The 27,425-nt window shown below is 36.0% G+C and overlaps 4 protein-coding genes across 4 annotated transcripts; 2 read left to right on the forward strand and 2 right to left on the reverse strand.

Annotated features, from left to right (window-relative positions):
* Positions 1–106: 106 nt before the first annotated feature.
* Positions 107–3,562, reverse strand: LOC114717465 (U3 small nucleolar RNA-associated protein 18 homolog). The gene is made up of 2 exons (XM_028902604.1): positions 3,276–3,562; positions 107–2,250 (listed from the first exon to the last, which is right to left on the reverse strand). The coding sequence occupies exon 2, from the start codon at positions 2,233–2,235 to the stop codon at positions 565–567; it is 1,671 nt and encodes a 556-aa protein (XP_028758437.1). The 5' UTR covers positions 2,236–2,250; positions 3,276–3,562; the 3' UTR covers positions 107–564.
* Positions 3,563–7,414: 3,852 nt separating this feature from the next.
* On the forward strand, positions 7,415–12,032 carry LOC114717457 (F-box/LRR-repeat protein 17-like). Its single transcript, XM_028902594.1, has 11 exons — positions 7,415–8,070; positions 8,399–8,500; positions 8,864–9,008; positions 9,136–9,320; positions 10,027–10,131; positions 10,308–10,405; positions 10,495–10,712; positions 10,794–10,860; positions 10,965–11,050; positions 11,255–11,353; positions 11,729–12,032. Exons 1-11 carry the CDS (start codon positions 7,451–7,453, stop codon positions 11,792–11,794), a joined length of 1,791 nt encoding a protein of 596 aa, XP_028758427.1. The 5' UTR covers positions 7,415–7,450; the 3' UTR covers positions 11,795–12,032.
* A 3,492-nt stretch (positions 12,033–15,524) lies between these two features.
* LOC114717450 (auxin-induced protein AUX28-like) lies at positions 15,525–18,304 on the reverse strand. The gene is made up of 5 exons (XM_028902587.1): positions 17,996–18,304; positions 16,987–17,204; positions 16,326–16,461; positions 16,138–16,199; positions 15,525–15,986 (listed from the first exon to the last, which is right to left on the reverse strand). The coding sequence occupies exons 1-5, from the start codon at positions 18,253–18,255 to the stop codon at positions 15,949–15,951; spliced, it is 714 nt and encodes a 237-aa protein (XP_028758420.1). The 5' UTR covers positions 18,256–18,304; the 3' UTR covers positions 15,525–15,948.
* A 6,664-nt stretch (positions 18,305–24,968) lies between these two features.
* On the forward strand, positions 24,969–25,992 carry LOC114717451 (auxin-induced protein 22D). The gene is made up of 4 exons (XM_028902588.1): positions 24,969–25,180; positions 25,299–25,510; positions 25,611–25,710; positions 25,817–25,992. The coding sequence occupies exons 1-4, from the start codon at positions 24,969–24,971 to the stop codon at positions 25,890–25,892; spliced, it is 600 nt and encodes a 199-aa protein (XP_028758421.1). The 3' UTR covers positions 25,893–25,992.
* Positions 25,993–27,425: the final 1,433 nt, after the last annotated feature.

Below are 27,425 nucleotides of genomic sequence, written 5' to 3' on the forward strand. Positions count from 1 at the left end.
AAGTCATTCTCATCAACTATATTTTACAGCTAAACCTAGCAAATGGGAAAAATGGAACGCTGAGAAACTCGCTCTCGGCCCAACTCGGATCAGTTGGACCTCGATATAATTTTCAGACGACAAGATTTAATATGAAAAAAAACAGTGAACACGTTACTGCAATTAAGACTACGCATCCTAGGTTATAAATACAGCGTGTATAACTCATCAGTGACATGTAATAACCAGTTCATCCGTATTTTCCCTGAAACTCTTCTCAGTCATCATTACTATCCGCACCAAGAAACTAGAAACGATTGCAGTTTTCATAAACATCTCAAGCAACAAGGCCTATTCTCGAGTAAAACCACCAGAGCCAGCGGGTTTCCAGCGTATGGCGAAATACAACAGAACCGAAGAAAATTTTGCCCAGAAGACTTGTATTCTGGTTTACCATTTGGAATCTGGAAACTAAAGAACGCAGATATTGATGAATAAACTCAACAAGACAGATTACGCACTAGCCATCAGCACCAGCGGATGCTGATACAACACGTTTCAGATGAAAAATATTTCAAGTTCTCTTCAGGCATGCTGGTAGTGATGCAACTTGTATAACAAAACTCTGCCTCCAGTGTTTCCCACAGCCATAAAACCACCACCAGGGCTAAAATCAATAGCACGAGGATAGTTCAGGTTCTTATTTGGAGGCGGCCAGTTGGAGAATACTGTGTAAGATGGGATATGTACCAACTTTAAACCGCTGTTCTTCATACTCGAACAGATTGCTAGTATTTGAGAATCGTTATTAAACTTCATGAAATCCACTTTGGTAGTCAAATTGTCAATAGCCTTCAGGGGTTTTCTCTTGCCGCCAAGGAACTCTTCTCTATTGTAAACATTCACAACCCCTACGCCTGAACCAGTTGCAAGAAGTTCCCCTCCAGGCGATGTGCAAATAGCTGTACCATTTATGCAACCTTCATCAATTCCCTTGTGCATGCAAGTCATTGTCCTAAGATCCCAGTGGTAGATGTGGCCATCACCACCAGTGCTCAACAACTGCTGTCCATCTTCAGCAAAAGTTAAGGCATTAAGCGTTCCATTCATCTTTAGAGTACCAATTAATTCCTTCGTTTTAGTTGAAACCAACAAAATATAGCCTTCGTTACCCAGAAAGGCTATCATACGAGAATCTGGGGACACCTCAAAAGCTTCCAAGCTCTTTTCCTCCCTACCAACCAGAGGGCCGATTTTGTCGACTTCAGCCTTAACTAAATCAAAACTGTAAAAAAACTTCCTTCTGCCAGATAAAATAACCTGAGATCCATCAGGCAAGAAGGACGCCTTATGAATTGGGCAATCTTCAAGGAAGATACTTTGAATTTTAGTATTGCGCTTGCCATCAATCTGAAAAAATCTAACCCTCTGATCCAGTCCTGCAGCAAGAAGCAGCTGGGCATTTCTATGGAACTGAACTGAATTAATGGGACGATTAGAGAGATCGTGTATATTTGCATCCATGAGCCTTGAGTACTCCAAATGTCCTGGCAACAACTTTGACCTGCTCTTCACAACCAGGTCTTCACTTGTTCTAAGGATATCATCAACATCCTTGTAACCCTGACTCATAACAACCTCATTTTCTTCATCTGTTGATTCATCATCAGAAGATTTATCTACTTCTGACCTTGAACCAAGCTTTGCCCAGTCGGTTCCAGGGTTGAGTTTTGCATGTTGTGCCCTCAATCTTGACACATAATCAGAACCGGTAATCAAGCTCTCACCCTCTTCCTTTCTCAGTTTTCTTAATCTATTTACTTTGGCTATGTTTACAGCAGTTAATTCCTCCTCTTCATCTACCCAAGCTGGTTTTCTTTGTGAAGGGTCCCTATCATCATCACTTTCCTCTAAATAATCTGCATCTTCATAAGCAGATAGCACACTATTTGCAGAACGGTCAGTGAAGAATGAATCGGAAGCCTTAGTTTGCAGACTGTCATCTCCCTTTCCGAACTCGATAGGGGCATAGAGAGATCCAAATAAAAAATTCTCTAGCGTTTTCATTTCCTTCGCTTGTTCCATTTGCAGCTGCTCCTTCTTGCTCTCTTTCTTTCTCTTTTTCATTTTCAACATATCAGTCTCAGATTCTTTTACACCTCCATCTTCTTCCAGATAAGTAAGTTCACCGGTCTCCCCTCTTTTGGTCTTCTTGACCTCATTTTTTAGGTCAACATTTTGAGATATTAAACTCATATTTTACAAACCAGGCTGTGGAATAAACAAAGTGCAAAAATTCAGTAGTAAAGTTGACATTGTGAAATTTAAAAATAAACAATATATATGATATTAGACGAATTGAAACAGCTGAATCACTCCAGTTTGATTTAGACTCGTGATAAACTTCTACGAGATCACAGAGAGGGCTAAAGCTTTTGAGCCACATAAGAGTATTCTTTTTTCCCCCCCTTCAACAAAGGCAAGGACAGAGCTTAAGAAAATTAACGTTCAACAGACATTGACCTAGGAAACAAAAGCACAACGGAAAAACATCTTTAAGGTACATATAGCTCCTTCGATTTTTAATTTGGTACCAGTGAGCTTTTCTCCCGATATTAAATCATCTCAACTAGTTTTTATACATGGTCTAATAATGCTAATAGAGCAAAGTTATAAGGATTAATGGTGTTAAAAGAGTAAAATTAAAAGATTTAATACGGAAAAAAAACACACACACACACAAACACGCCAAATTAAAACTAATTAAAACTCGAAGGAGGAAACTATAGTAACTCAAGAATAGTTTTCCCAAAGCAAAAAAAAGCACAGCACCAGGCAAGAATATTCTAAAATACAAGATTGAAGTCACCGAATAAAATATTTCAATTGAACATATAATCATTTCTAAGACAAAACCATTTAGCAACATACATGGGAGGGGAAAAAGGGTGGTACAGGCTTAATAAAACATTCAGTTCGATTGCATACAATCATGGGAAAATATAGCATTGAATGCAAATGCACAAATCATTCTTCAGCTTATAATAAACCTTGGAACATGTTAGAGACTACTTTGCACTCGTGATGAAGAGTGCCAGCATACTTGCATTCCCTCTTTCACTTTTGTCAATGATATGATTAATTTTTCTTGAAAGAAACCATTAGTGTTCCAATTTAACACCAAAATAGAACACACAGTATGTTTTAAAACACATTCCTTCACTTTAAACGAGGCGCGAAAAAGAACGATGAGGACGATGAAGCAGAGCCGTAGAAAGAAAAAGAACAAAGCTGACCTGCTCAATATACCCCGAGGAACGATGCTGAAATGTCCAAATATTACCAAAAACAGAGCACAACGGAGGGTGAAAAGGGGAACGAAGAAAGACGGGGATGAAGGCAGGTCTGGCCGATTTGGAGACTAGGGTTTTAACTAAGGTTTTGAGGGAGTTTTGTTTATTACTATTATTCTCGCCCAACTGGGACTTCTGACGAAGCAGACCTGCACGTTGCGGCTCGCGACTGGTTTGCGGAAAATGCCCGAAGAAGAAGGATGAGGATTGACGAGGGAAGAGTCGATGGACGGGCTAGGGTTGTTTCTTTCTTTTTTTCTCCAAAAAAAAAAAAAAAAAAATTATTTCCAAGTCCAATTGGGCGAGGGTTGCTTTTGGTCTGATGCTATTTACGGAATTGCCACTGAAAGGTAAAGATGACAAAATCCTGTTTTTTTGGTAAGTAGTGAGGCAAACGCCCGAAACAAATTTTAAATTTTGATTTTTAAAATTTTTTAATTTAAAATATTGATTCTTATAATTTAATAAATATTTTGAGTATTTTATTTTTTAAGAAATCAATAGTTATTATTTAAAATTTAAGGAACTAAAATTAAAATGGGAGTAAATTTAGTAGGTAAAGATCATTTAATCCTTTTATTCTTGGGATAATAACAAAAAAAGAAGCTGGAATTTTGTAAATATCAAATAAGAAATGTCAACAAAAATTTGTTGTCATTTGTAAATTTAGACTTATTAAAACTAAATAAAATTATGTTACCAAATTTGATTTGGGATTTATAATTTATAATTTCTTGTTCTATCATTCTCCTTTTATCTTTTAGAACACAGTCTTTGGGCAAAAACAAAAAACACACAGTGGTATTTTCTTTTTCCCCCCTCGATGTATTCACAAAAATATCAGTGTCAGACTGGTTTATTTTAAAACGAGGAAATCTAGCAACCCAAAACTCTGTCATGTAATACTAAAATCTCTTGGTATGACAGATGAAACCGAATAATAGACGCTGGTTAAAAGAAAAACAGAATAATAGACAATAATATTGACATTTTTTATTGTCGAGGGATGAAATACGAGTTTATTGCTGGGATATATTAAAATATGAAACGTGGTCTCAGTAATAACAGAATAAGATGTAAGCAGCTGAGATCAATAATTCGAACCCTCACTATACACATATACATATGTGTACATACTATTTAGGCTAAGTTTGTTATGTCTGTTTTATCAGATTCTGTAGTTTACATGAACAAAAAAAAAAACTAAAACTTATGACCATGTATAATTGAATAACATAACATGATAAACATAAAAAACTTAATCTAACTATTTTTTTTCTTTACATAAGGAATTTTACATTTGCACGGAAGAGCAATACAAAATGCATGCATATGCACCCTATAAAATATAAGTTATACTCTGGTTTGAACATTCTGATTAAAAAAAATACTCAGTAATAATTTTCAAAAACACGTTCAAAAAAACTATCATGTTTAATTTGCCAATAAAATTAGTTGATTTGATAAAAAAAATTTGCTCATAACCTGTAAAATCTTCAATTGATTGATATGAAAGCATTGTTGATGAGTGAGTATTCTTTGAGCCTGGCCTGAAGACATATCATAACCTTAGTGAATTCTTAAAACTCGAGTCACATAAACCCTTGCATATCGAAAAAATTATAATGTCTATTTAAACTTCTAAAAAAACAAAAAAAAAAAAACTATGAAGTTATATTTCTGATGATTATCTCGAGGAACTAATCTAAATAGTATGTGAAGATAATTAGATACGATGAACGAGAAAATACGTTGAGAAATACGCAGAGATACATGGACACGTAGTAACCACGTATTAGATAATTTTTTATTGAAGATGCATGAGAATGTCATAAAATCTGAAAACTACCGAATAATAAATTATTTGTATTATATTACCCAAAAACAAATATTCTTAAAAAAACATCTAGGACCACTTTTGTGAATTTTTAAAAAGGTTAATCCACCGTAAAATTTGACCTCATTCTGATTCTGGTTCCCGAAATTTAGAATTAATGATTTTGATTTCCATAATTTTAGCTAGTTGTGTTGGTTTTTAAAATTTAATTTCGTTTTGATATGGCTTAAGATTTGTTGTCATTGAAACAACGATGAAAATAAAAATAAGGTTAAATTCTAACGACCAAAACCACTTATTTTAAATTTTAGAAACCAAAATAAAAAAAAAAGCTTATTTTAGACACTAGAACCAAAACAAAATTTTTTTATGATATATGGCGTCATTAAAAAATATTTAATCACAGGATATTGAGAAAGACATAAACGATCTATGGTAAAAAAAAAAACAGAGAGAGAGAAATACATAAACGATCAATACGTACAACATGTAGCGGAGGGGCCCTAATTATGTCACATGCCACTATCAAAATTAAGGTGGCGTTAATTAAAAATGTATTTTATATAAATTGAGACAAATTTTTTTTTTAATTATATTTATCTTGAACTCCATAAAATTACTTTTAAGAAATGAACCAGTTGCTAAGCCATTGTACTCTCAACTTTCGGCACAGGCACGAGTCGTGGCATATGTTGGCTCATGCCTAAGCCTAATGGCTCCTCAAAGATTAACCACAGGCTTCCCTTTTTCATTAAAAATGAAAAATCACAACTCTACAACTTCCCTTGATTATTTTATTTTTTAAATTTGGGACGAGGGGGATTTTTAAAACCAAGGCTTGTAATCAGATGCATTCACATTGATTCCAGGTTTACAGCAGAACAGAGAGAAATACGTAATATGGACCGTTGTAATATTAGGATTATTTAATTTAGTTATGGGGCATTGGATTCTGGGGAACATCAGTGTTTGATTTTATATTGGGCTGATCTCGTTAACACCTCGTTGCCGCCAAGTGTTTGTCCTTTGCGCCTTGTCTGCCTCACTTGACCGTTGGGTCAAAATCAGGAGGCCTCAGTTCTAAATAAAAAGCACCTATAAAATTTTTTTATTTTTAAATATAAATTATTTGTAATATATTTCATACTTATTTTTTTAATCCTGTCCTTGTATAATTCTTATTAAAGAAAAAAAGAAATATGAGAATAATTTGTAAATGCACAAAAATTTTAATAAAAACAAAACTAGAAAATTTTGTCAACTGAATTATATTACGGAATGAAGTGCTATTTCAAGACCATTCTAGAGTTTCATATGTCTTGGAGAATTAGTCTGATCAACTCATTAATAACACTAATTTACTGATAAAAAGAAACAAAAAGACGATCTTGCTGCCGTCGAACGTTGGAAATAAAAACCAATTGATCTAAAACATGAATGAATACATTAAGATCCGCTAGTTTTTTTTCCCGAGTAAATCTGTCCTGGTATCGTCGATAATCAGCTTCATTTTCATTCGTTGTCCTTTTTACCATCTCATTTGCTGTTTATTTGAAGGTGACGGGACGAAGAAAAGTTTTGCGTATATATACACGCACCAAAATCGGGTGGGTACACACACGCACATATTAGAATATAAATTAAAATCATATAATTCAGTTTATTTCCCACACATGCGTAGAAGCCCGCTCTTGTAGTATACAGCATATATTTAACCATTCAAGGCGATACACACACACAGAGTTTAATTTTGATACCCATCTAAGTTTATTTTTCTATATTTGGACTTAATACCATACATGAATCGAACCTCACCTGTTTTGATGGATCAATCGTTGGCAAAAAACAAAGATTGATTAACCAATGCCTGAAATAAAAAAAAGGGACATATTTAATACAACTTTAATATATGGATTCCACAAAAGTAGTTTTTTTTGGTTTTCGAATCTCTCATTATCTGATCCGAATTGATTTCACAAAAATCACATTCACAGTAATTGGGTTTTCAGTTTTGATCGTGCTACGGTTTTTTTTTTTTTCCCACTTTAATGCGTCGTCTTGACGCTAAATCAGTTATCTGGCAATTGAGTGTATTTTTTTTAAAAAATATTTTTTCAAAAACTGGAGCGGCTCCAAACCAAAATTAAAAAAAGGCGCAAGGCAGAAAAGCCATGAAAATGGCGCCAACTCTCCCGCCCCGTCTCTCTATTTTTACTCTATCGGTGGCTCCATTTTCTTCCCCTCCCCCCCTCAACTTCTTCAGACACTCCCAATTTTCTCTATGCAGCACTACCACCCTCAATCCCATATCGCCGCCACCCCCGGTGGCGCCGGCAGCGTCATTTCTGACGCCAAACGGGGTAAAAAGCGCGGCAGTTATAACTGTGGGCGCTGCGGTCTTCCGAAGAAGGGCCATGTCTGCCATCTAACAACGCCCACATCTGCTCCTGCTACCACTCCTGCTGATGCATCGGTATCGAGTTTTCCTGCCATTTCCGGCCCTTCATCTGTCAGCGCAGCTCGTGAGCCGCCGCCACGGCAGCCTTACTCCCGCCTCCGTCGCGCGTTATCATTCGAGGACGTCGATGACCATACCAACGGATTTGATCCGTCGGAGTTGTCCGACGGAGAGGATCTAGATCTGTTTATTGACCCAGAGCCGGATCTAGATTCGTCCGGGTTGCCGGTAAACCTTTTGTGGGAAGTGTTGAAGAGGCTGCCGCCGACGGGACTGTTGTCAGCGGCGAGGGTATGCAGGGGATGGAGGGATATGACGAGAAGGCTGTGGAGGGCAGCGGAAGAGCTTAAACTCAGGGTTCCAGCAGGCGTTCAGCTGGGATTTGTTGCATCGATGCTGCAGAAGTGTCCGGGGGTCGTGAAGCTCTCTCTTAAAATGGAAAGGTGTACATTTTGTTCCATTCACCGGACTCGTCCAGATCTGCAGAACTGCACTTCCGAATCGATTAATTTAATAAAATGAGACACAAGCAACGTAATCTGATATTGAAAACTTACCTGAAGTTAGTGATCGGATATCGCACAAAGATGCTAACCGAAAAACATAAGGTGGGAAAGCGAACATTGATCTAATGAGACCTGGCTTTGTGAATGGGGAAAATAATCGTGACTTAAATTGAGAATGAATACTAGCAGTGCAATCTTGAGAAAACCCATGGCCATCACCAGTTCTTTATGTCCTAATTCTAGATTTATTTCTTTGATGTTGCAGCGATTTGGATTCAACCATGCTGGCCTGCATTGCATTCTCATGCCCTAATCTGGAGTCCATGGAGATATCGACATCTAATACTGCAATCAATCGGATCAATGGGTATTATTCGTGTTATAGTTTGTACTATTGTTTATATGTTTTTGGTTAAGGTACAAATTTCTTGTGTTGAATGTGAAACAAGCTTTCCCATTCTCAAGCGCTGTGGTCTACACTCACACAGTTTAACTTGAAAGTAAAAAATTGCAAAAAATTGCAGCGAGTGAAGTTTAGTTAGAATGTAACTTAAGTTACCTAAGTCTCATTGCTGCATATATCCACAATGCCAATGTAAATGTTATTCGCATTACATTGTAAAATTCCTGAACTTAATTTCTATTCCTTTTCTTGATGAAAGTTCACAATATATAAACTATGTTGGGTGTTCTGATCGTATAACCCTATGTTTCAAATTCAAAAATTCAGGGATGAATTAAGTCGATTTGTTGCTGATAAACGAAGCCTGAAATGCCTCAAGATGGAAGGTTGTCATAATCTGGGGGGTTTTGTTCTCTGTTCCTCTAGTCTTTCAACACTTTGGCTATCGGATCTCCATTCTCTTTCTAAGATGGTGATTAACTTTCCTGTCTAACTTACTTTTTTTTGGGTGTGATCATTCTCCACACATAAAATTTTCTCGTTTCTTATCTTTGGGATAAGCTATTCTCTGATTACTAACAGTAACATTGAACTGTTAGGTATTTAACTGTCCCCAGCTGAGAGAGATATCATTGGAATTTTCTCGACAAGAAAATGAAGCTACCGATATCACTACTATGGTTGAAAATTTGGGACGAACTTGCCCCAGGTTGCAAAACATACATATAGCTTCAATGCGGCTTTCTAATGCTGCTGTGCTTGCTCTAACGGCTGCTCAGTTGAGGTCTGTCAAAGTGTTTCGCTTTCTGACCCTGTTTTTTTCAATTACAATATTCAATATCAAGTTAGGTAAACTTCATTGAACTGCGTTATCCATAGTGCCTTGATTTTCTAGATAGCCTGCTGTGTGTTCCTTTTAATATGCTTAGACAATAATACATGTGCTAGCACCTTTAGTCACGTGACTAAAATTTTCAGGTAAAGACAATAACAGTTATTACATTGCGAATAAGATATATAGTGCATAAAAATCAAAATAAATTCTCATGACAAAAAAGTCAGTTTGATGTAAGGTACAATTTACGACATCTTATTAAGCGCATGGACAACCAATTTGTAGTCGGGTTTATGCTCGAGGCTTTTAAATTACGTGAACTCTTTGAATCTTATGGCGTTTCTATGCCTCTGATTGTTGGTTTATAATTTATTTATACTTTTAAATTTTATGATGTAAAGTACTTGGTATCATAAGGTTTGAATGGATTTGATTCTTATCATTCCTGGTCTCCAACTTTCAACACAGTGCTCGATTGTAGCCCATAAATGATTATGCAACTAATAGGTTATAGAGCTAGCTTTCTACTGTTAAACTATAGCACTGTTTATATGCCTTTTATTTTGCATGTTCTGAGCTAGTTAAAAGTTAATTACCTAGCACCCACATGCTTTAATAAGCCTTGTGATGATTGTTTACATATTTCGTCATTCAGAGGGCTGCGAATGCTTTCTCTAGTTCTTGGATTTGAAGTTACTGATGCATCTGTTGCTGCGATTGCTTCCAGCTATCCAAATCTAGAATTGCTTGATCTCAGTGGGTAAGTTTATGTCCTTATTCTGATTGTCCTTTTTTCCTTTTTGGGATTTTAGAAGATGCTTTCAATTTGAAGGCAACTAATACATGTAGCAACTCAGCATAGTGCACAATTATAAACAAAAGTCAAATATGAGCAAATATGTTTCGATTATGTTTATTCATTTGCTTTTATCACAGATCAAGCATCAGTGACAGTGGAATTGGGATAATCTGTAACGCCTTCCCTGAAACATTGTCAAGGCTTCTCCTTGCTCTTTGCCCTAACGTGACCTCAAGTAAATGTCCTTTTATGTCCTATATTGCCTCACAATCTGCAAAGCTTGCTCAAGTTTCCACCCGCTAACCTGCTGTCTTTATGTTTTAGGTGGCATTCAATTTGCTTCAGCTCAATTGCCGGTTCTTGAACTTATGGACTGTGGCATGACCATATGTGATCCTAATTCGGAAAATCAAACTGCTGATGAAAACAACTGCAAATCACTGGAGACATCCAATTCTAATCTTCACCTTGTGAATCAGAAGTTAATTATCAAACATAACCGATTGAAGAAACTAAGTTTATGGGGCTGTTCTGGCTTAGATGTGAGTTTTACTATTCTGAAGAAGCTGCATATTCTTTCTCGAGCTTCTTAACGTTAAACTTTATCCCGAAATAATGTGCAGGCTCTATACTTAAACTGTCCACAGCTCAATGATCTGAACCTAAATTCGTGTAAAAATTTGCATCCAGGTAGTGACTTAATGTCCCTGTTCTTAAACAAATATTGGTCGCATATTAAATTCAACTTTTCTTGGTTTTCATTTAATTCTGATAATTTTGTCATAATCGTTCAGAGAGATTGTTGCTTCAGTGCCCTAGTCTAGAAAACGTACATGCATCAGGTTGTCAGGACATGCTAATTGGGGCTATTCAAAGTCAGGTGAGAAAGCATGTCCGGTGATTTTTGTTCTGCAGTATTCTCCTTGTTTCTCTCTAAGGTGGAGCTTCATTGGGCAATTTGAATCTGATGAACTTGCTATGAAGTCTGTACGAAATCTCAATATATGCTTAGGCCTAAGGTTTGCAATTCTGCGTGACTGCAAACTAAATTTATTTAACCAAATGGTCTTCATTTTGTTTGCAGGTCTGCAATGCTTTTACCGCTATGGAAAACCTATCACCTTGTAAACGTCTACCTGATGGCTCCAAAAGAGTTAGGGTCCCGCATTTTCTCAGTAGTGAGGTAAAGCTGGAAAAAAAGAAAACATCACTGATCATGATTTAGTGTACTTTTGATTGATTCCTTAGAAGTTGAAATTAACATTAGCATGCAGCATTCAATACCGTACATACAATTGAGGTAGGCTATTAACTGTTTGCGTGCTATCTTAGGCTTAATAGTATAGTGTATTGTACAAGAAGGTGCCGCATAATGCTATAACGGGGCGCCGAATCTTTTGCGTATCTTGTTCATATTTTCTCATTCCCCCTCACGCCCACAAAATGGATTTCAAAGTATCTATATTTTGCTTGTAGCCAATTCCGTGACTTGCTCATCTTTAGACGCAGATGTTCTGTTGAACTTGAAACTCACCAGATAATTTATTTCTTTTTACAGTTGCCTCATGACGGGAAAAAGAGGAGGAGGGCTGAGAAAAGGCTCTGCAATGTCCATGTCGACTGATTTTGCTGATACATGTTCAATATCTTGTTTGTTGTATTTTAAACTCCAAAGGCTGTATCCCATAGGCGCGGATCAGGTCATATCATACTCAGTCTTTTCCGGTTAGGGTATGAAATTGTTCCCTTAGCATTGCTCATTTTATGTTAAACATGTTGAGCATCATAATTGCTGAGTTACATGGACGTCGGATGATTGCCTCAATTTTTTTGTAATAAGATCTCATCTCTTTTCTTTTCAAGTTGTTCCAAGTCAATAAGTTATATTGCAACAAGTTGAATTTGGATCGAGTTTTGCTGCAGTAAAATTATATTGCAACAAGTTTACAGTCTTGGACACTGTATTTGATGAAATATGCCAGTGTTCCGTTGACAATATAGACAATGCTTTATAATGTCTGGTGTTCGTAGTTAATATTTGTCCTACTGTGCAAATATAAGGTATCACAAGGCACAACATTAATCATACAATTATGCAATAGTACCTAAAATATGCAGTCTAATGAACTATCAAGACTCGCCTATCAACACAAGAGCCTTATAATCAATTACTAGTTTTAAAGTTATCAGGTATGTGATTTCAGTTATTCATCTGTGTAATCCTGTTCCTAGCTGTGATCATCTTTAGCATCTGAAGTTTAATAATTAAACACTACAGCACAACTTGTTAAAGGGCTTGCCAAGCTAGAGTTGTTCAATTAGCTAATTTTAGACTGTTAACTATGTATTGCCTTCACTGTGCCTTTCAGTTCATTTAAGTGGTTGCAATTGCTTTCATTGGGTGTCATTTCTTGTCATTCCACGCAATATCTATTTATTCAGCAACATTCTCTCGACCACAATATTAATTTTCTTGTTCTACGGGTAACATAACAAACATTCAAAACAATGTCATTTATTTATGCTGGTTAAATGAAATTTAGGTTGCTGTTGCTTTTGCATTTAATATATCGTCAAAATTAAAGGATAATGATCTTGACACAAGGGATTGCCACGGCTACTTCTATCAACAGCCCAACACCTAGCCATCACCAAATTCCACCCATAAATGCCACACAAAATGAGGGACCATTCAGTGATAATTCCTTTATGACTTTGATTCACAGGTTTATGTGTACCAATTTCAGTTTGCACTGATTCGAGAAATCTCTTTTAGTATGAAAGAATTATAACTCTGGAAATGAAAATGGAAATGGGAAGTCATGAAATACCATTTGTGCTAAAAATCTTGACTCTATTGGAAACAAGATTCCATCGAATTTCATGGAAGCCTCTTTCTTCCAATTCTATGAATGCCTCTTTTTCTTTTCTTTTATCTGTTTCTTTCTTTTTTTGGAAGTTTATTTCTTATGATAGTTTTGCCCTCATTTTCAAAACTTAAAGACCATTTTGTTCTCTACTGAGTTTTTTTCCCTTACCCTCTTCTCTCTCACTCTATGGAATCCCTACCCTACTCTATCTCTCTTCTCTCCTCTCTCTCATCCTTCCCTCGTCTCTTCTATCCTCTACCTTATGTTTGGTATGAGGAAAACAAAGGGAAGGAAAATTTTTAATGAGTTTAATTTAAAAAATTAGAAAAATAGGGTTTTAAAATGGGAAAATCCCAAAAAAGGTCCTTGGAATATGGAAAATACCAGATTGGGTCCTTAAATTTCGAAAATGACAGAATGGGTCATTGACCCAATCTGTCATTTGTGAAATTCAGGCGAATTGACAATTTTGCCCTCATTTATTCATTCACTACAATGATTCAAGGAATCACTATAAGAGTTTAGGTGTTACCTAGATTCGTATAGCGAATAACTATTCACTTTTTCATAGTCAGGTGTCTTGTTATTAACTACAACTAATGCTGTAATCACTAGAACAATGTAAGCATTACCTAGATTTGTGTAGAGAATAACTACTCATTTTTTCATAGTCAGGTATCTTATTAGCCAGATACCTTATTATTAACTACAACGAATCTTGTAATCACTAGAACAGTGTAAGCGTTACCTAGATTTGTTTAGAGAATAACTACTCACTTTTGCTCAGGGGTAAAAATGTCAATTCGCCTGAATTTCACAAATAACAAATTGGGTCAATGACCCATTCTGTCATTTTCGAAATTTAAGAGCCCAATCTGGGATTTGGTATATTCCAAGGGCTTTTTCTGGGATTTTCCCTTTTAAAATTTTAATTAAAAAATATGTAAGATAAAAGAATAATAAAATTTAGGATTAATATAAACTTCGATTCTTTAAATTTATTCTTATTTTGGTTTTGATTCCTTAAGTTTCAAATCATAGATTTTGATCTCTTAATTTTTTTTTTCATTTAAAATATTAGTCTTTATAATCAGTTAAAAACTTAGATCATTTTGCTTCTTGAGTAATTAAAATTTATAATTTGAAACTTGATGAACTAAAATTAAAATAAAGACAAATTTAACAGACTAAAAATCATATTAATCCTAAAATTTAATTAAAAGCCTTTAATCTTACTTCAATTCTTTAAATTAAGCTTATTAAAAATTTTCTTTTTCTCAATACTCTACTCAGCGTTCCCTCTCCTCTCCCTCTCTCGGATGCAAATTCGATTCTTTCATGCTTGGGCTTTAAAATTGTTCAAATTTTGTCGTTTTTCAATAATTTTTTATTTCGATAGATGTTCAGTTGATGAAAAAAAATTCTTAATAACGAGTTGTATTAATCCCTTTAGATTGTTAAAATAAAAAATGTCACACGAATTTAGAAGCATTTGGTATCTAATTTTATTTGTAACATAGTTACTGAATATAACATAATACAGACCCATTTTCATAAATTTATTTTTAAATTACACTCACTTACCATATAAAAAATTTAAAATTATTAATTGTTAGACTATTTGATACTTTAAATATTTAATAATAAAAGATTATGTTGCATCGTACCAACATTAACATAATGCTTAATTTTGTTTGGGTGGGTTTTATGAAGAGGAACCTTCTACGTATGTGTCTGAAATTAGGAATACTAAATTTAAAATAAGAGAGGTCATGTAGTTTTTGAAACAAGTTATATATACTTGCGTGCATATGTCACAATAATATAATCCTTCCGATTTTATATATAAATTTCAAATAACTGAATTATGTTTGACGAACTAGTAGTTAAAATTAAGGGGTGTTTGGCTAACTCAAAAAGTGCTTTTGAAAAGCATTTTTTTACAAAACGAGGCAAACTCTTTTATATATTTATTTCGTATACCGTAAAAACACTTCTAAAATTATCGTTTGGTTTCCATCCAAACACTACTTTAGTTAAAAATAATAAAAGGGTCAGAAATGTATTCTTTTTTTCTAAATTTGCCCTTACTTATTAAGAGAATAAATGAGATAAAAGAGAATATAGGGGGACAATATTAATGAGAGAGGGGGAGTATTAAATACAGTCAATTAAGAACAAAATAGAAAAAAAAAAAAGTAATGAATGTTTAGACAAACTCAAAAATAAAGATTATATTTTAGGCTACATCATTTTCCAAAAGTAAAACTTATATATAGCACCGGAGTAGTACTTAATTAATCAAAAAGCTATATTGGCTGGCAAGCATTAATGAACACGCACATGATTTTGTTCCTTCGTCCAATTTGTTAGGGAACATGTCCAGTGCTGCCCGATTCTTGATCCCAAGCTAAAACCCATACGAAACTTCGTTTTTCTCATACAAAATTAAAAAAAAAGGGAAGGAAAGAACGAAAATGATAATAATTAAAAATCGATCCAACTTCAAGGATATAAATGATTAGTACAGCCAAGCACATTATTAAGCTTGTTATTATAAAACAAGCAAGAAAAAGCAGGCAATTAAAGCAAATAATAAAGAAAGCCAAAGTCGTTTTGTTTTGCTGGCTCAAAGAAGGCCAATATTAAGTCCTGCAAAACACATAATAAAGCCATCCATCACTGTTTTTCGGTTCTTAATCAATACTAATCAAGACATCTCACTGCGTCTCGTATGAAATATTACCGAACAAACCATACACATGCATATTAATTAATGATACAGAAAAAAAAAACTATAATCCATGTTCACCAGCTCCATTATTCCTTAGTCTCGGTCGGACCACAATTACAAAGGAATATACGAGTAGGTCATGGACACATCTCTGCTGTAACCACTACGTATAATCTAGCTTCTGTTCTTGCATTTCTCCACGGCCCTCGGTGCTGAAATAATAAACCCGGATAATAATTTCAAACTCAGAACATGTCGACGTACTATTTACATAATTTAAATTAATAAACATTTTGATTAGATGATTAATCATGCATGGAAGGGGAAATTTAAAAAAAAGGCATAAAAAGTGTTATTACTAACCAAGTCCGATAGCCTCCTTGCCTTTCATGATACGCAAACGCTTGCATGATTCAACAAACATCCTGGGTGGACATGGGGAAAAGGTAATAATTAGCCAGGAAATCGAGTACGATAATTATTGTTATAATTAAGGATCGGGTTGTTTTAATTTTGGGGTATACTTATAGTAATGAGATAAGAAAACTTACTCCCAAGGTACGTCGCCCACAAGCATCCAGTCGCCATCCTTGTCTTCATAGGTTGGGACATAGTCGGAGCTGCTCAAGAGATTCATCAGCTTTCTCTCGTTCATGAAGTCCTTCATTACTTGGGATCCACAATTGCCTTCAATCAACAACACAACATTAATTTCGTCCATTAATATATCCCCAACTGCTTAAACTCTTTTCTTCTGTCATTTATTAGTTAGCTGTCATTTATGCTCATCTGGTCTTTAATGTGGAACCTAACTGAAGAGTTCATATTGGTTTTATATGTAAGACTTAATTAACACGTTTTTTAATTTTTTTCTTTAAATTAACTTTGTTGATATTCTTCTGACAACAATTAAGTAGAAGAGGGAGGGGGGAATTAAGAAAAATGTTTAGGATGTTTTGAAAAAAACATATCACATTAATTAATTCAACCAACATCTTTAATCTAATTAAATTAGTTAATTAGGTCTTATACTATTTTCGATTCTAATTATAAGACCTTATTTTAAAACTATAAATATGATCTTATAATTAGAACCCCAGGTAGTATTAAGGATAAGTGGAGTTTTGATCTGTTTTTTGAATAATTAAGGACATCATGGGTGTTATTATGGCAAAGGAAAAATACAAAAAAGAGGGTGGGCCATATACGTACCAATGGTAAAGGAGCTAAACATTTTGGCCAAGGCATCATAGAGATCTTGGTACGTGTTGTACAACTTGAGGTCCACTTTGCGAAGGTAAGGAGCTCCATCCATGCTTACTTTCACGAAGCTTCCATTATTAGGGCTTCCCTTCTCGTTCTCTTCTCCACTGTTCTTTAGTATGTTCTTTCTGAAGGATCTCACTGGTGGCCAACCCACCACTTGCGCCCTGTACGTATCAATAATATTCATGCCATTAATTAATTAATTAATCATTCATAGGTCATACCAGGTAACTTCATCACCCGACAGAGACAAGTGATTTCCAAGAACCTAGTTTAAATTTGCTTTTCAAACTTCCAATTCTTTAAACGGCTCGAAAAGTCAACATTGCAAGAAAATAAATATACGGAAAGGCTGAGCAGTTAGGATTTTCTATTGATTTCTTTCTTATTTTATATCCTTTCATTTCAAAGCCCCTCAGGCTTTTAGACTTATAGCTCATACACATATGCGTACGTATGAACTGCCTCTTCGTTTGTTCATATATATCCAGGTCGCTAGTGCAGGTTCTTCGCTTTCTTCTCTCAAATATATTATTATATGTACTCCTTTCACTAAAAGAAACTAAAAATATGCGATAAGGACAAGAAAAGCACATCCTTATTCAGTTTATATTAAGCCATCAAAACTTGTTCGTACGGGTCTAAAGTACATGGTCAACTCTATATATATATATATATATATATATTTGTCTCCCCTACTTGATTTCGTAGATAACAAATATCATATGTAGCAAAGAAACAGCGCACGAGTTTGATTTTTGGAGCTGGAGGTTTCAATTTGTAATATTGTATTACCAAACTTTATGTTTCAAAAAGCAAGCCACTCGTTCCTGTCGCTGTGTCTATCTCATGATTATTACGGAACCTAACCCAGGTACTGTAAATAACTTTATGTGGTGGCAGAGAAGATGATTAAAGAGAGCCGTTATCAATAATGAAGTTATTGAAAACTTACTTGGCGGGAGGCTTGGCAGGATCAGAAGGCAGAAGGGTCTTCTCCTTGGGCGAAGCCTTGAGGTTATCAGTTGGATCTGCTGATTCCTTTGAGGATGAGAGATTCAACATCAAGTCCACAGTTTCTGATTCAGTTTCAGAGAAACCTCTCTTTCTCACCACTTCTGTTTCGGAGCCTCCATTATTTCCAGGCAAGCCCAGCCTCAGTTCTGTTTCCTCGAAACCCATCTTCTGATCTTTCTTCATACTTATCACTTCCATCTCTATATGGATCACTTTCTCTCTCTAACCATTCACTGACGGCTTTTCTATTATCGCCTTTCTGAACCGTCATGATAATATACTAATAGTGCGGGGAGGGAAGGAAGGAGGGTGTGCTTGGGCGTCGTGGACATTACTAGAAGCACGCATGGGCCTTTTTGTCTTTTTCTCTTGTGCCGGAGTGGGTTTGTGACACGTGGCCCAATGCGTGAGCTGGACTTTCCGAGCTTGCTGGGATAGGTGACGACAAGCTGATGTTATCTCCTAGTGGTTGCTCAGTGGGAGATGTGAATATGGACACCCCATGTTTCCTGCTTAAATCCTTTTTTTAACAATCCCTAGAGTTTTGCTATTTCATACTCAAAGAATCCCTTCTACTTTCGCCAACGCCATTTCAAATAACGTAATTATTCCTGTTTCAGTTTTTTTAATATGTCAGATGAATTTTTTTTAATTTTACCTGATCGTCACCCCAAATAAGTCAGTATTAGTACTACATATGACCCAGATGTACGTTTATTGTCAAATCAGTTAGTATTATCGACTTTACCTAAGTATTACTTTAACTGTATGATTTAACACTTTAACTGATGTATATATTCGTCTTGGGATTTAGCAACGAGCTTATTATTGATCATGGATCCAAGGTTGGACACCTAGGATCAACAAGTTTGTAAAACTCGAGAAGTTTCACTCCCCAAGTGAACCCGTGGATACTTGAAATAATGACCTCCGATAATGGACCAGTTTACTGGGAATTGATAATTGAAAGGAAAAGTAAGTGATATCTATAGTAATAATATCAGTCTTAGTTCTATAGATGGAGCAGAATTGAATTTTCTATAGCTATAGCTCAATATTTGTCTATAAACAGGGACCATGTGTAAGAGAAAGCATACATATTAAATCAAAAAGCATAGTTGAAAATGACGATTCTTGATCTTTGATGACCTTGGATAAACGGAAGCATGCATCTATAAAGGCCCCTGGTAGTCTCAAATAAATCTAAACATATGGATGTGAGTTCTTGTCCGACTTAATGTGTTGGCTCTTTCAGAAGTAAGCCTTGTCGCCTATTAGGTATAAACATGCGAGGAGTTAGACTGTTTCAATGTTCCTAATCTGGCACAAATTATTCAAAACAAAATGAACCCCGCAAATCAAATTGACCAGATTTCAGAAACGAAGATAAGCCTTGCTTAATTAGGGCCTAGCGGATTGTCCATCAGAACAACCTTATTGTTTCAGCTGGTTTCTTTTTTAATTAGGTATATAAATACATATATCCCAATAGATGATATCAAAGTATAAAACTGAAATGAATGATTTTCTCTCAGATTTTATGGCTAAAGGGGCATCCATCAAGTTAAAGCAGCAGCATAAATGGCCCATATGCTCATTAATTACTCGATATATATACCAGTCTTTTTTTAGCTATAGTTCTACACATTTCTATTAAAGTGGTGGACAAGTTAAAGTGTTTTTGTTGGGATGTACCCTCCTAGATTGCTAAGTGATAAAGGTGGTTCGCCAAAAACAAAATGTGCGTGGAACAAGTTCAAATTAAATATAGAGATGTGCAATTATTTGAAAGGCACAGCCAACTGTTTTTGTAGTTACAAATAGTGCAGATATATGGCATTTGTGGTGTTGATGTGTGCCATGTTTTTTTCAGAATTGCAGGCACACATGGTGTCCACGTTCAACAATTCTTTTCCAAAATGCATATTTCTCTCTTCAAACATATCTATCTATCTAAACCCAACCAAACTGGGCCGTGAGAAGAATGAATGAAAAATTAAAGATTGCACGTCGGTTTTTTTGTCTAGTTATAATACTTGGTTAATGATTCTGTGATCCTTATTCACGTATAAAGTTCAAGGAAATTTAGAGACTCCATCGACTTCCCTGGGTTGATATATAAAGCAAAAATATAATCAGCTAGTGTTCGAATTTCTCAGACATAATTTACTTATATACTATTTCTTGTCCCTAATATAAAATCTACTTTGTAGTGCAAATCACAAAGTGGATGTTATATTATTGATCGGAAGTAGTATGTGCAGATTCTTATACTCTATCTCTTATGATATTTGGTTTTATTAGAGTTATTTTTTTAGTAAATGAAAATAATAATACTATATTAACCTTCCATATGAATGAAAAAATGAATATTTTGGTAAACAATGTATACATTTGAGTGCAAATATGTGGCAAAGAAGAGTTTTGTGGGAATTGAAAGCACAAGATTCTACTGCTGACTAAACTGCAAACTAGTACAGGAAATGGTATGGGATGGGAGCTGATTTCACTACATCCTATAAATGGAAAATGAGAATTGATCAGAATGACAGGAGGGGAAGCAAGTGGGACCCAAAGGGTAAGAGACATACAATGGCATGTGGTAAGATCCATTTGGGTAAGTGATATAGGGCCCCACTAAAAGAGGACATGTGATTTGTTCTATGCATGTCAAACCCTTTCCCATGTGCGCCGCTGCAGGGCACCCCACCCCTTCCCTTTCTTCTTTCTTTTTCTCTGCATTCCGAAATATATTAAGCCCAAAATCATTTCTTAAATTTAATTAGTTATAATTCATTAACTTCAAAACCCTTTTATGTTCCCTCTTTAAGGGCTCTGAACTTAATGCCTTGAGATCATCGCCCTCCACTTACAACGAACATATCCATCCACTCCAGCAATTTCAGTAGTAAGGTTAAGTGAATCTGCGATTTCTGCACCACCATGTCTAACTGAATGATAGTGGGAAGGTCGGTTTCTGGGGAGGACTCAGATTTGTGGGTGGGAAGAGAGAGACACATCGTACTAGAATTGTTCTATAGATATTATTTTTATTTTCTTTAATTGTTCAATGATTATGGATCAGAGATATTGCTAGTTTATTACTCACGGACGGTGGTTAACCCGTAGCTGTGTCTTAAACCAAGCGACGATGTTGAGGGCAGAAGGGTTGGTTTAGTCCCAGAAGGCAATTGAAAAAGACAACTTATACAAGAAAAAGTGGTCAACAAAATGTTATCGCAGACACGATCCAAGGCTGTATTTTCTCAGCCCGTTGACAAGTTTGTTATTTTTTTTATATTTCTAATGCTTTAAAAGTTGTGTCACTTTTTCTTGGATCTTGAAGCTTTTTTTTTTCTTTCTTATGGGATCCTACTGCGGTTTTCATGGGGCTCAATACAGTGCAAGTTCGATACGGTTCTTGCCTGAAATGCTCGCACATCGATTAAGGTTTCCTTTGGATCTTTCCATTATTACATCATCCTCGAAGTTCGCGAGGCTCCATAATTTCCACGGATTTTTAAATTTGTCAGTATATGTTTCTGCATTCAGTTTTGTGTCAGTTGAGCACATGCTCTGAGTCGACTTTGTTTTATGAAGTCGGGTTCGTTTTGTACGCTATACTCATTATATCACACGCCTAACTCTCTCATATTTGGCAACTTAGACACATACAGTCACTTATTATTGCCAATTATCAAACCTGGCAACTATATCTTCATGAACCAGCAAGCTTCCATTTGACTTCTGCAACAATGGAAAATATATATATATATATATATAACTTATGGCTCGATAATTATATGTTATTCGCAATGGAAAAAAACAGAGAAAAGTTGGCCGAATTTTTATTAGATTCCACTATGTATAATATATATATATATATAGATAGATAGATAGATAGATAGGGATAGATGCAGATGTACTTTGAAAGAAGAAAACAATGAACGTAGTCTTCAATCTAGCAGACTCTGTGTGCCGGCCGGTCCTAATACATGCAGTTAGATTCAGTGATGACTCTAAACGAGAACGAGATGTCTTCAGTGGTAGGGATCGCTCCTTGTAGGTTTTGAATTTAGTTATGGCATTCCGCGGAACACCGAGACTAGGACAGTTCATTGTTCATGCAAGGCAATAATGCGTGCACGGGATCCAGTGTAGGAAATTAATGGGTGACAACTCAATCCATTATATTGGCTTGCAAGAACCGTCAAGCTAAGGACATTGTATCTATAATATTGTTGATGTTAAATTATTGTATAGCTGATGATGCCGTTTTTCGTTTCTTTGTCAATGCGAGTGTGTGAATATAGGCATAGGCTGGTCAAGTTTTAGTGGTTAACTTGTATCAGAAGCTGGCCAACTTTTTTCAAATCTTGTCGGTTTTGACCCAAAATCTGACTTCAAAACCCCACCAACGCTTGCAAGAAAGAGTATGAACTATATATGCAGTCAAAGTCAAGATCGAGCTAATGGCTAGCCAGGGCACTGTATGTAGATGTGTTGTTGAGAGCTTTGATTATTTTCGGATCCTGACTTTAAATTTTATATTAACAATCGATGGATATATTCTTGAGTCAAAACCACTGTACTATATATCCTTCGTTCACTATTACTCTGATTCTAAGTTAACTTGGGGAAGCTATCGGCTTTCTCACGGCACTGGTTAATTATATTTTATATAGCAACAGATTAAGAAGTTACATGGAAGAATTCAAAATTGTTAGAGATCAGCACTTTCTGATCAAAATATACCCCATGAAAAATGACAATACAGTAAAGACGTTGACTGGTACGTACATGAGAGAATTTTTATTTTGAGTGAATAAGAAATGAAGCAGATTCCTATCAGGATGACTCATTCTTGTAGCTCTAATTACAACTTAACACTCCTTTACAATATCTACATGGAATCCAACATCACAAAACTTATTACCATGCATATTTTTCCTTAGGGATGGTCAATGCAATAACAACATTACATCCCATATTTTTGTAGCTAGTAATGAGATGATGAGGGGGAAGATAACAAAGGTTGAAGATGAGTAAAAATTAAAGGTTGCATGTTGATTATGACGTGGGAATGGAGATGCTGTGGAAGAAAGCTGAGGAGGAGGAATGGCCAAAAGTAATGAATAGTATTTGGTTAGACTGGAGATGAGATTAGGCATCTGCAGGATGGTGGGGTCGTGCTGGAATAGCCAGCCAGGGACCAAAACTACTCTTCATTCCTCATCAGTGCAGAATTATTTCATTTATTTGGGCCTACCCATCCACATCGATGCGCCTGCCTTCTTTCAAGTTTAAACCTGTAACTGATGATGATGATATATATATATATATATATATGTATATCTCACCCACGTGTGGCTCTTTGCCCCACCTTTCACCATCACTTTCTTCTCCTTCACACGTGTGCCCCCCTCCTTTCCCTTTCCTAAATTGACCTTTCTCTTCTCCCCTCTCTTTTCCTTTACCTTCTGCCTTCCTTTTTACCTTCATATATATATATATAAACTAATACGAGTTCTTCATATAGGCCCTCTTTATACAAATCTCATGTAGAAGAGAAGCGAGCAGCTGGCTTAAGAATAGAGTGCTTTTGTGGTTCTTTATGATCTTGATCTTGTCATCATATTTGTTACCTCACAATGAGCTGCCTGAGAAATTAAAAAAGCTTTCTTATTAACACACTGGTGCGGACTTGTATATATTTCTGCTTCACTATCTCTCACTTTCGGTGCTTCATCTATATATATTTAATCCAACAAACAAATTCTAATTCCTTTCTTTGCTATTTTATATTTGAGCCCACAGCTTATTTATTTTATAAAGATGAACAGTCTTTAGTTCCTTGCCTTGTGGCACGTCATTTATTCATTACCCAACCGCCGTATTTCTTGCTGCATCTATGGTCATGTACGTTTTCGGAAAATCTTACACGTATCCCCCCATTAGCAAGTCGAATACAATGAGCCGAAATATTTAAGCCTTTTATAAAATTCTGGAATAAAATTTTAAGGGGTTATCAATTTCTCATTACTATTTACAAATGAAATACTATAATAGAATCTGAGATATAAATAATTAGCATTTTGTTTTCGATATATTCCTAATAAATGTACGAAAGGTAGGCAGGGTGTTGGCGAGAAAAGGTAGGCAGGAAGGGGAATAGTGAATATTAAAAAAAAAAAAAAAAAAGGAGAGAAGAGAAAAGGAAGAGAGGGAATGAAGGGGAGGGATTGGCTGACCAGATCACATGGTATCCCACATGCGATGTGGCCACAGACCACATTGGAATTGTGTCACAAACAACATCCTCCCACATGGTCTTGTCCGTCCAATCAACGACACTCACGTGGGTCCCGCCTCCCCCACCTCACATGCCCTTGTCCCTGTCCGCATCCAACGCTCCCCCATTCCCTCCACCTCCCAAATCTCAGCCCTCCAATTTGTGGTCCCCACCCTTCCCCCTTCATCATTACCCCTTCGGTCTCTCCTTGTCCCCTCTTCCTTCGACCGCCTCCTCTTTCATGTCCCTCCCTTGACCGACACCCATATCTGTCCTCTCTATCTCCCCGTCACGCGCTTCCCCTTACGTGCGGTTGACCCTCTCTACGCTGTCCACATCTGGTTGGCCGGTTAGGTGTCGCGTGTGCCAGCAGCAGGTGGGCTTTTTGCTTTCGCTTTCCGTCCAACCGAGAGAACATGTGAGCTCGATATTGTCCCTCGCCCATATCGCTATAAAACTCACGGGCCTCTCAGACAGCTCTGCATCTCGTCAAGCGCCCGGCGATCAACATCTCTCTACACGGATCTCTCTCAGAAGTTAGAATCGAAACATAGTTTGAATTTTGGATAGATATATAGACACCAAGTTCAGGTGCTGAGACGTAGGTGGTCAAGAAATTATGGGGATGAATTTTGACGGTGAGCTCATGAATCTGAAGGACACAGAGCTAAGGTTGGGATTGCCCGGAAGGGATGAGGAAGATAAACGTTCATGCAGCGTCAGGAGCAACAAGAGGACTTGGCGTGAATCAAGCGAGGACGAGCAGTCATCAGTAACCCAGAACAACGCCTGTAACAGCTCTGATGATAAAGATAACGCCCCACCAGCAAAGTAAGTGATGATATGTTTAATCAGAATTATTCAAAGCTATATTATATGAATAGGCAGGGTTGGATTTATACATATAAATATAGAACTAAGGGGTAACAAAATAAAATTGATGGTGCAGGGTACAAGTAGTGGGATGGCCACCCATTCGATCTTACAGGAAGAATTGCGTTCACCAAAAGAAGGGATCGCAGGAGGGCGATGGGGCTGGAAATATGTATGTGAAAGTGAGCATGGACGGTGCTCCTTATCTGAGGAAGATCGATCTCAAGGTTTACAACAGCTACCCACAGCTCCTCAAGGCTTTGCAGAACATGTTCAAGTGCACTTTTGGTATGAATTATTCTTTCTCTACATCATCAGTTAATTCTTCTGAGATCTCAAGCAGGAGGATGTCTTACTAATGATTTTGGGTTAATCTGATATGGTACAGGTGAATACTCAGAAAGGGAAGGCTACAACGGATCTGAATACGCTCCTACTTATGAAGACAAGGATGGCGACTGGATGCTGGTTGGAGATGTTCCATGGAAGTAAGTTTTCCGATCTGATTTGATCTGTTCTTTTGAGATCTGCCCTTTAGGCTTCAGATGTCTTGTATTTTCATCATCTCATGGAGCTGTTTCTGGTGTATTGCAGTATGTTCATGTCATCTTGCAAGAGGCTTAGAATCATGAAAGGATCGGAGGCTAAGGGATTGGGTGGTAGTTTATGACACACCTACGCGACCATCGATGGGAAACAAGACGAGCAAACACTTTCTAGTTTCGTCTCAAAAGAGGCCACAAACACAGACAAGAAGGAAGAAAGAGGGGGGGAAAAAAACAGCAATTGCTATTTTTAATTGTACAGACGACATAGTATATTTCTCATTTTGTCCTAGATTTTTGTTCATGTAAGTCATACTATATATATATATATATCAAATTATCATTATAATACGAGAGGAGATAGATCAATTGCGCTTCCTTTGTTTCTCTGATATTGATCCAATGACTTAATGTGAAAATAAAACAAGTTTTGCATACAAAGATTTAAATTCAGAATTGAGGAGAAGATTTGAGATATCATTCATTCATAGCTCTATGTAAATGAGAAATGATGTATGGCAATTTAAAATTCGACCACTTTATTTGGATCTCACAACACAAATAAGGAGAAAGGCCTTCTTTCAATCAGCTTCAAGATCCTCAACTTTTGATCGGACTTAAAACAGTCTTCCATCTTTTAAGTTTGATTCCCTCCTTCTGGCAAACTTGAGATGTTTACGTAAATTCGATAGGGATCAGCATCAAGAACATATTCGCACATTCAACCCCCTAAATTTACATGTATACACGAAAGTTTCGTGTATATATTTCTCTGAAAAAAATTATTCCATTTTTTTTTAACTGGGTTATCTAGTAGCAATCATACAGGTTTTCCGTAAATTTATAAAACTGATTTTAAATCATATGCTGATATATTCTATTTATCTTGCTCTCTTACGGAGCCATATATATCATATCTCTTTGACTTTTAAGAGCTTTACCAAGTTAAATAAAACAAAAACAAAAAAAAAAAGATTATTGTGTTCTATTAACAGTCAAATTATTGAGTAAATTGTTGGTCTAAAATCTGTTCAATAATTTCATTGAATTTTTTTAGGGAGAATTACAATGAAGTCCTAAGTAAGGAAAACAATTAAAAAACAAATCTAGAGGTTGTCATTCTCACTATATGACTTATTATTATAGATTGTTGATATTGTTATTGAGACCTTTTAGTAATTATTTCTTTTTTGCGGAACTTGATTGTAATTTTTCTAATTTTTTTAGATTTCCTCTAACTTCTTTAGAGGATTCAAAACTGCTTGATATATCCTCTTTACTGATATATCTAATAATGACCTTCTTTGCACATAATCAACCATTTTAATAATTTTTCTATCATTTTCTCTTTAATAAATGCTATTCCAGCTCTTCTTCACATATATTCGCCATGAATCTTATCTTTTCTATCCATCTCACCATCATTGTCTTAGTTACCTCTACTTTATGTTCTTGTTGTCTTTAATTTTAAACCCGAACATTTACCACCATATCTAGCATATTGTTGGTCATACAAAATTTTAGCCAAGTAGCTTATCAGTTGGATAACTTTTCCAAATATCTGCATCCGATCAAAGTATTCGAACACAATGCTTTTGTTCAAGCAAAATTTTTGTTTGTGTTGCATATATGTGTACATTGCCATCTGAATTTCTTTG

Source organism: Neltuma alba, unplaced genomic scaffold (assembly GCF_004799145.2).
Source record: "Neltuma alba isolate B1F8T4 unplaced genomic scaffold, ASM479914v2 tig00011737_pilon, whole genome shotgun sequence".
In the NCBI taxonomy this organism is placed as follows: Eukaryota; Viridiplantae; Streptophyta; class Magnoliopsida; order Fabales; family Fabaceae; genus Neltuma; species Neltuma alba.

Coding starts and splice junctions, on each gene's coding strand:
- LOC114717465 (XM_028902604.1), bottom strand. CDS start 2,235: ATGAGTTTAATATCTCAAAATGTTGACCTAAAAAATGAGGTCAAGAAG.
- LOC114717457 (XM_028902594.1), top strand. CDS start 7,451: ATGCAGCACTACCACCCTCAATCCCATATCGCCGCCACCCCCGGTGGC. Junction 10,861..10,964: donor GTGTAAAAATTTGCATCCAG/GTAGTGACTTAA, acceptor ATAATCGTTCAG/AGAGATTGTTGCTTCAGTGC. Junction 11,051..11,254: donor TTGGGGCTATTCAAAGTCAG/GTGAGAAAGCAT, acceptor TTTTGTTTGCAG/GTCTGCAATGCTTTTACCGC.
- LOC114717450 (XM_028902587.1), bottom strand. CDS start 18,255: ATGGAAGTGATAAGTATGAAGAAAGATCAGAAGATGGGTTTCGAGGAA. Junction 17,205..17,995: donor CCTGCCAAGCCTCCCGCCAA/GTAAGTTTTCAA, acceptor TGATACGTACAG/GGCGCAAGTGGTGGGTTGGC. Junction 16,462..16,986: donor GTTTAGCTCCTTTACCATTG/GTACGTATATGG, acceptor TGTTGATTGAAG/GCAATTGTGGATCCCAAGTA.
- LOC114717451 (XM_028902588.1), top strand. CDS start 24,969: ATGGGGATGAATTTTGACGGTGAGCTCATGAATCTGAAGGACACAGAG. Junction 25,181..25,298: donor GATAACGCCCCACCAGCAAA/GTAAGTGATGAT, acceptor TTGATGGTGCAG/GGTACAAGTAGTGGGATGGC. Junction 25,711..25,816: donor GTTGGAGATGTTCCATGGAA/GTAAGTTTTCCG, acceptor GGTGTATTGCAG/TATGTTCATGTCATCTTGCA.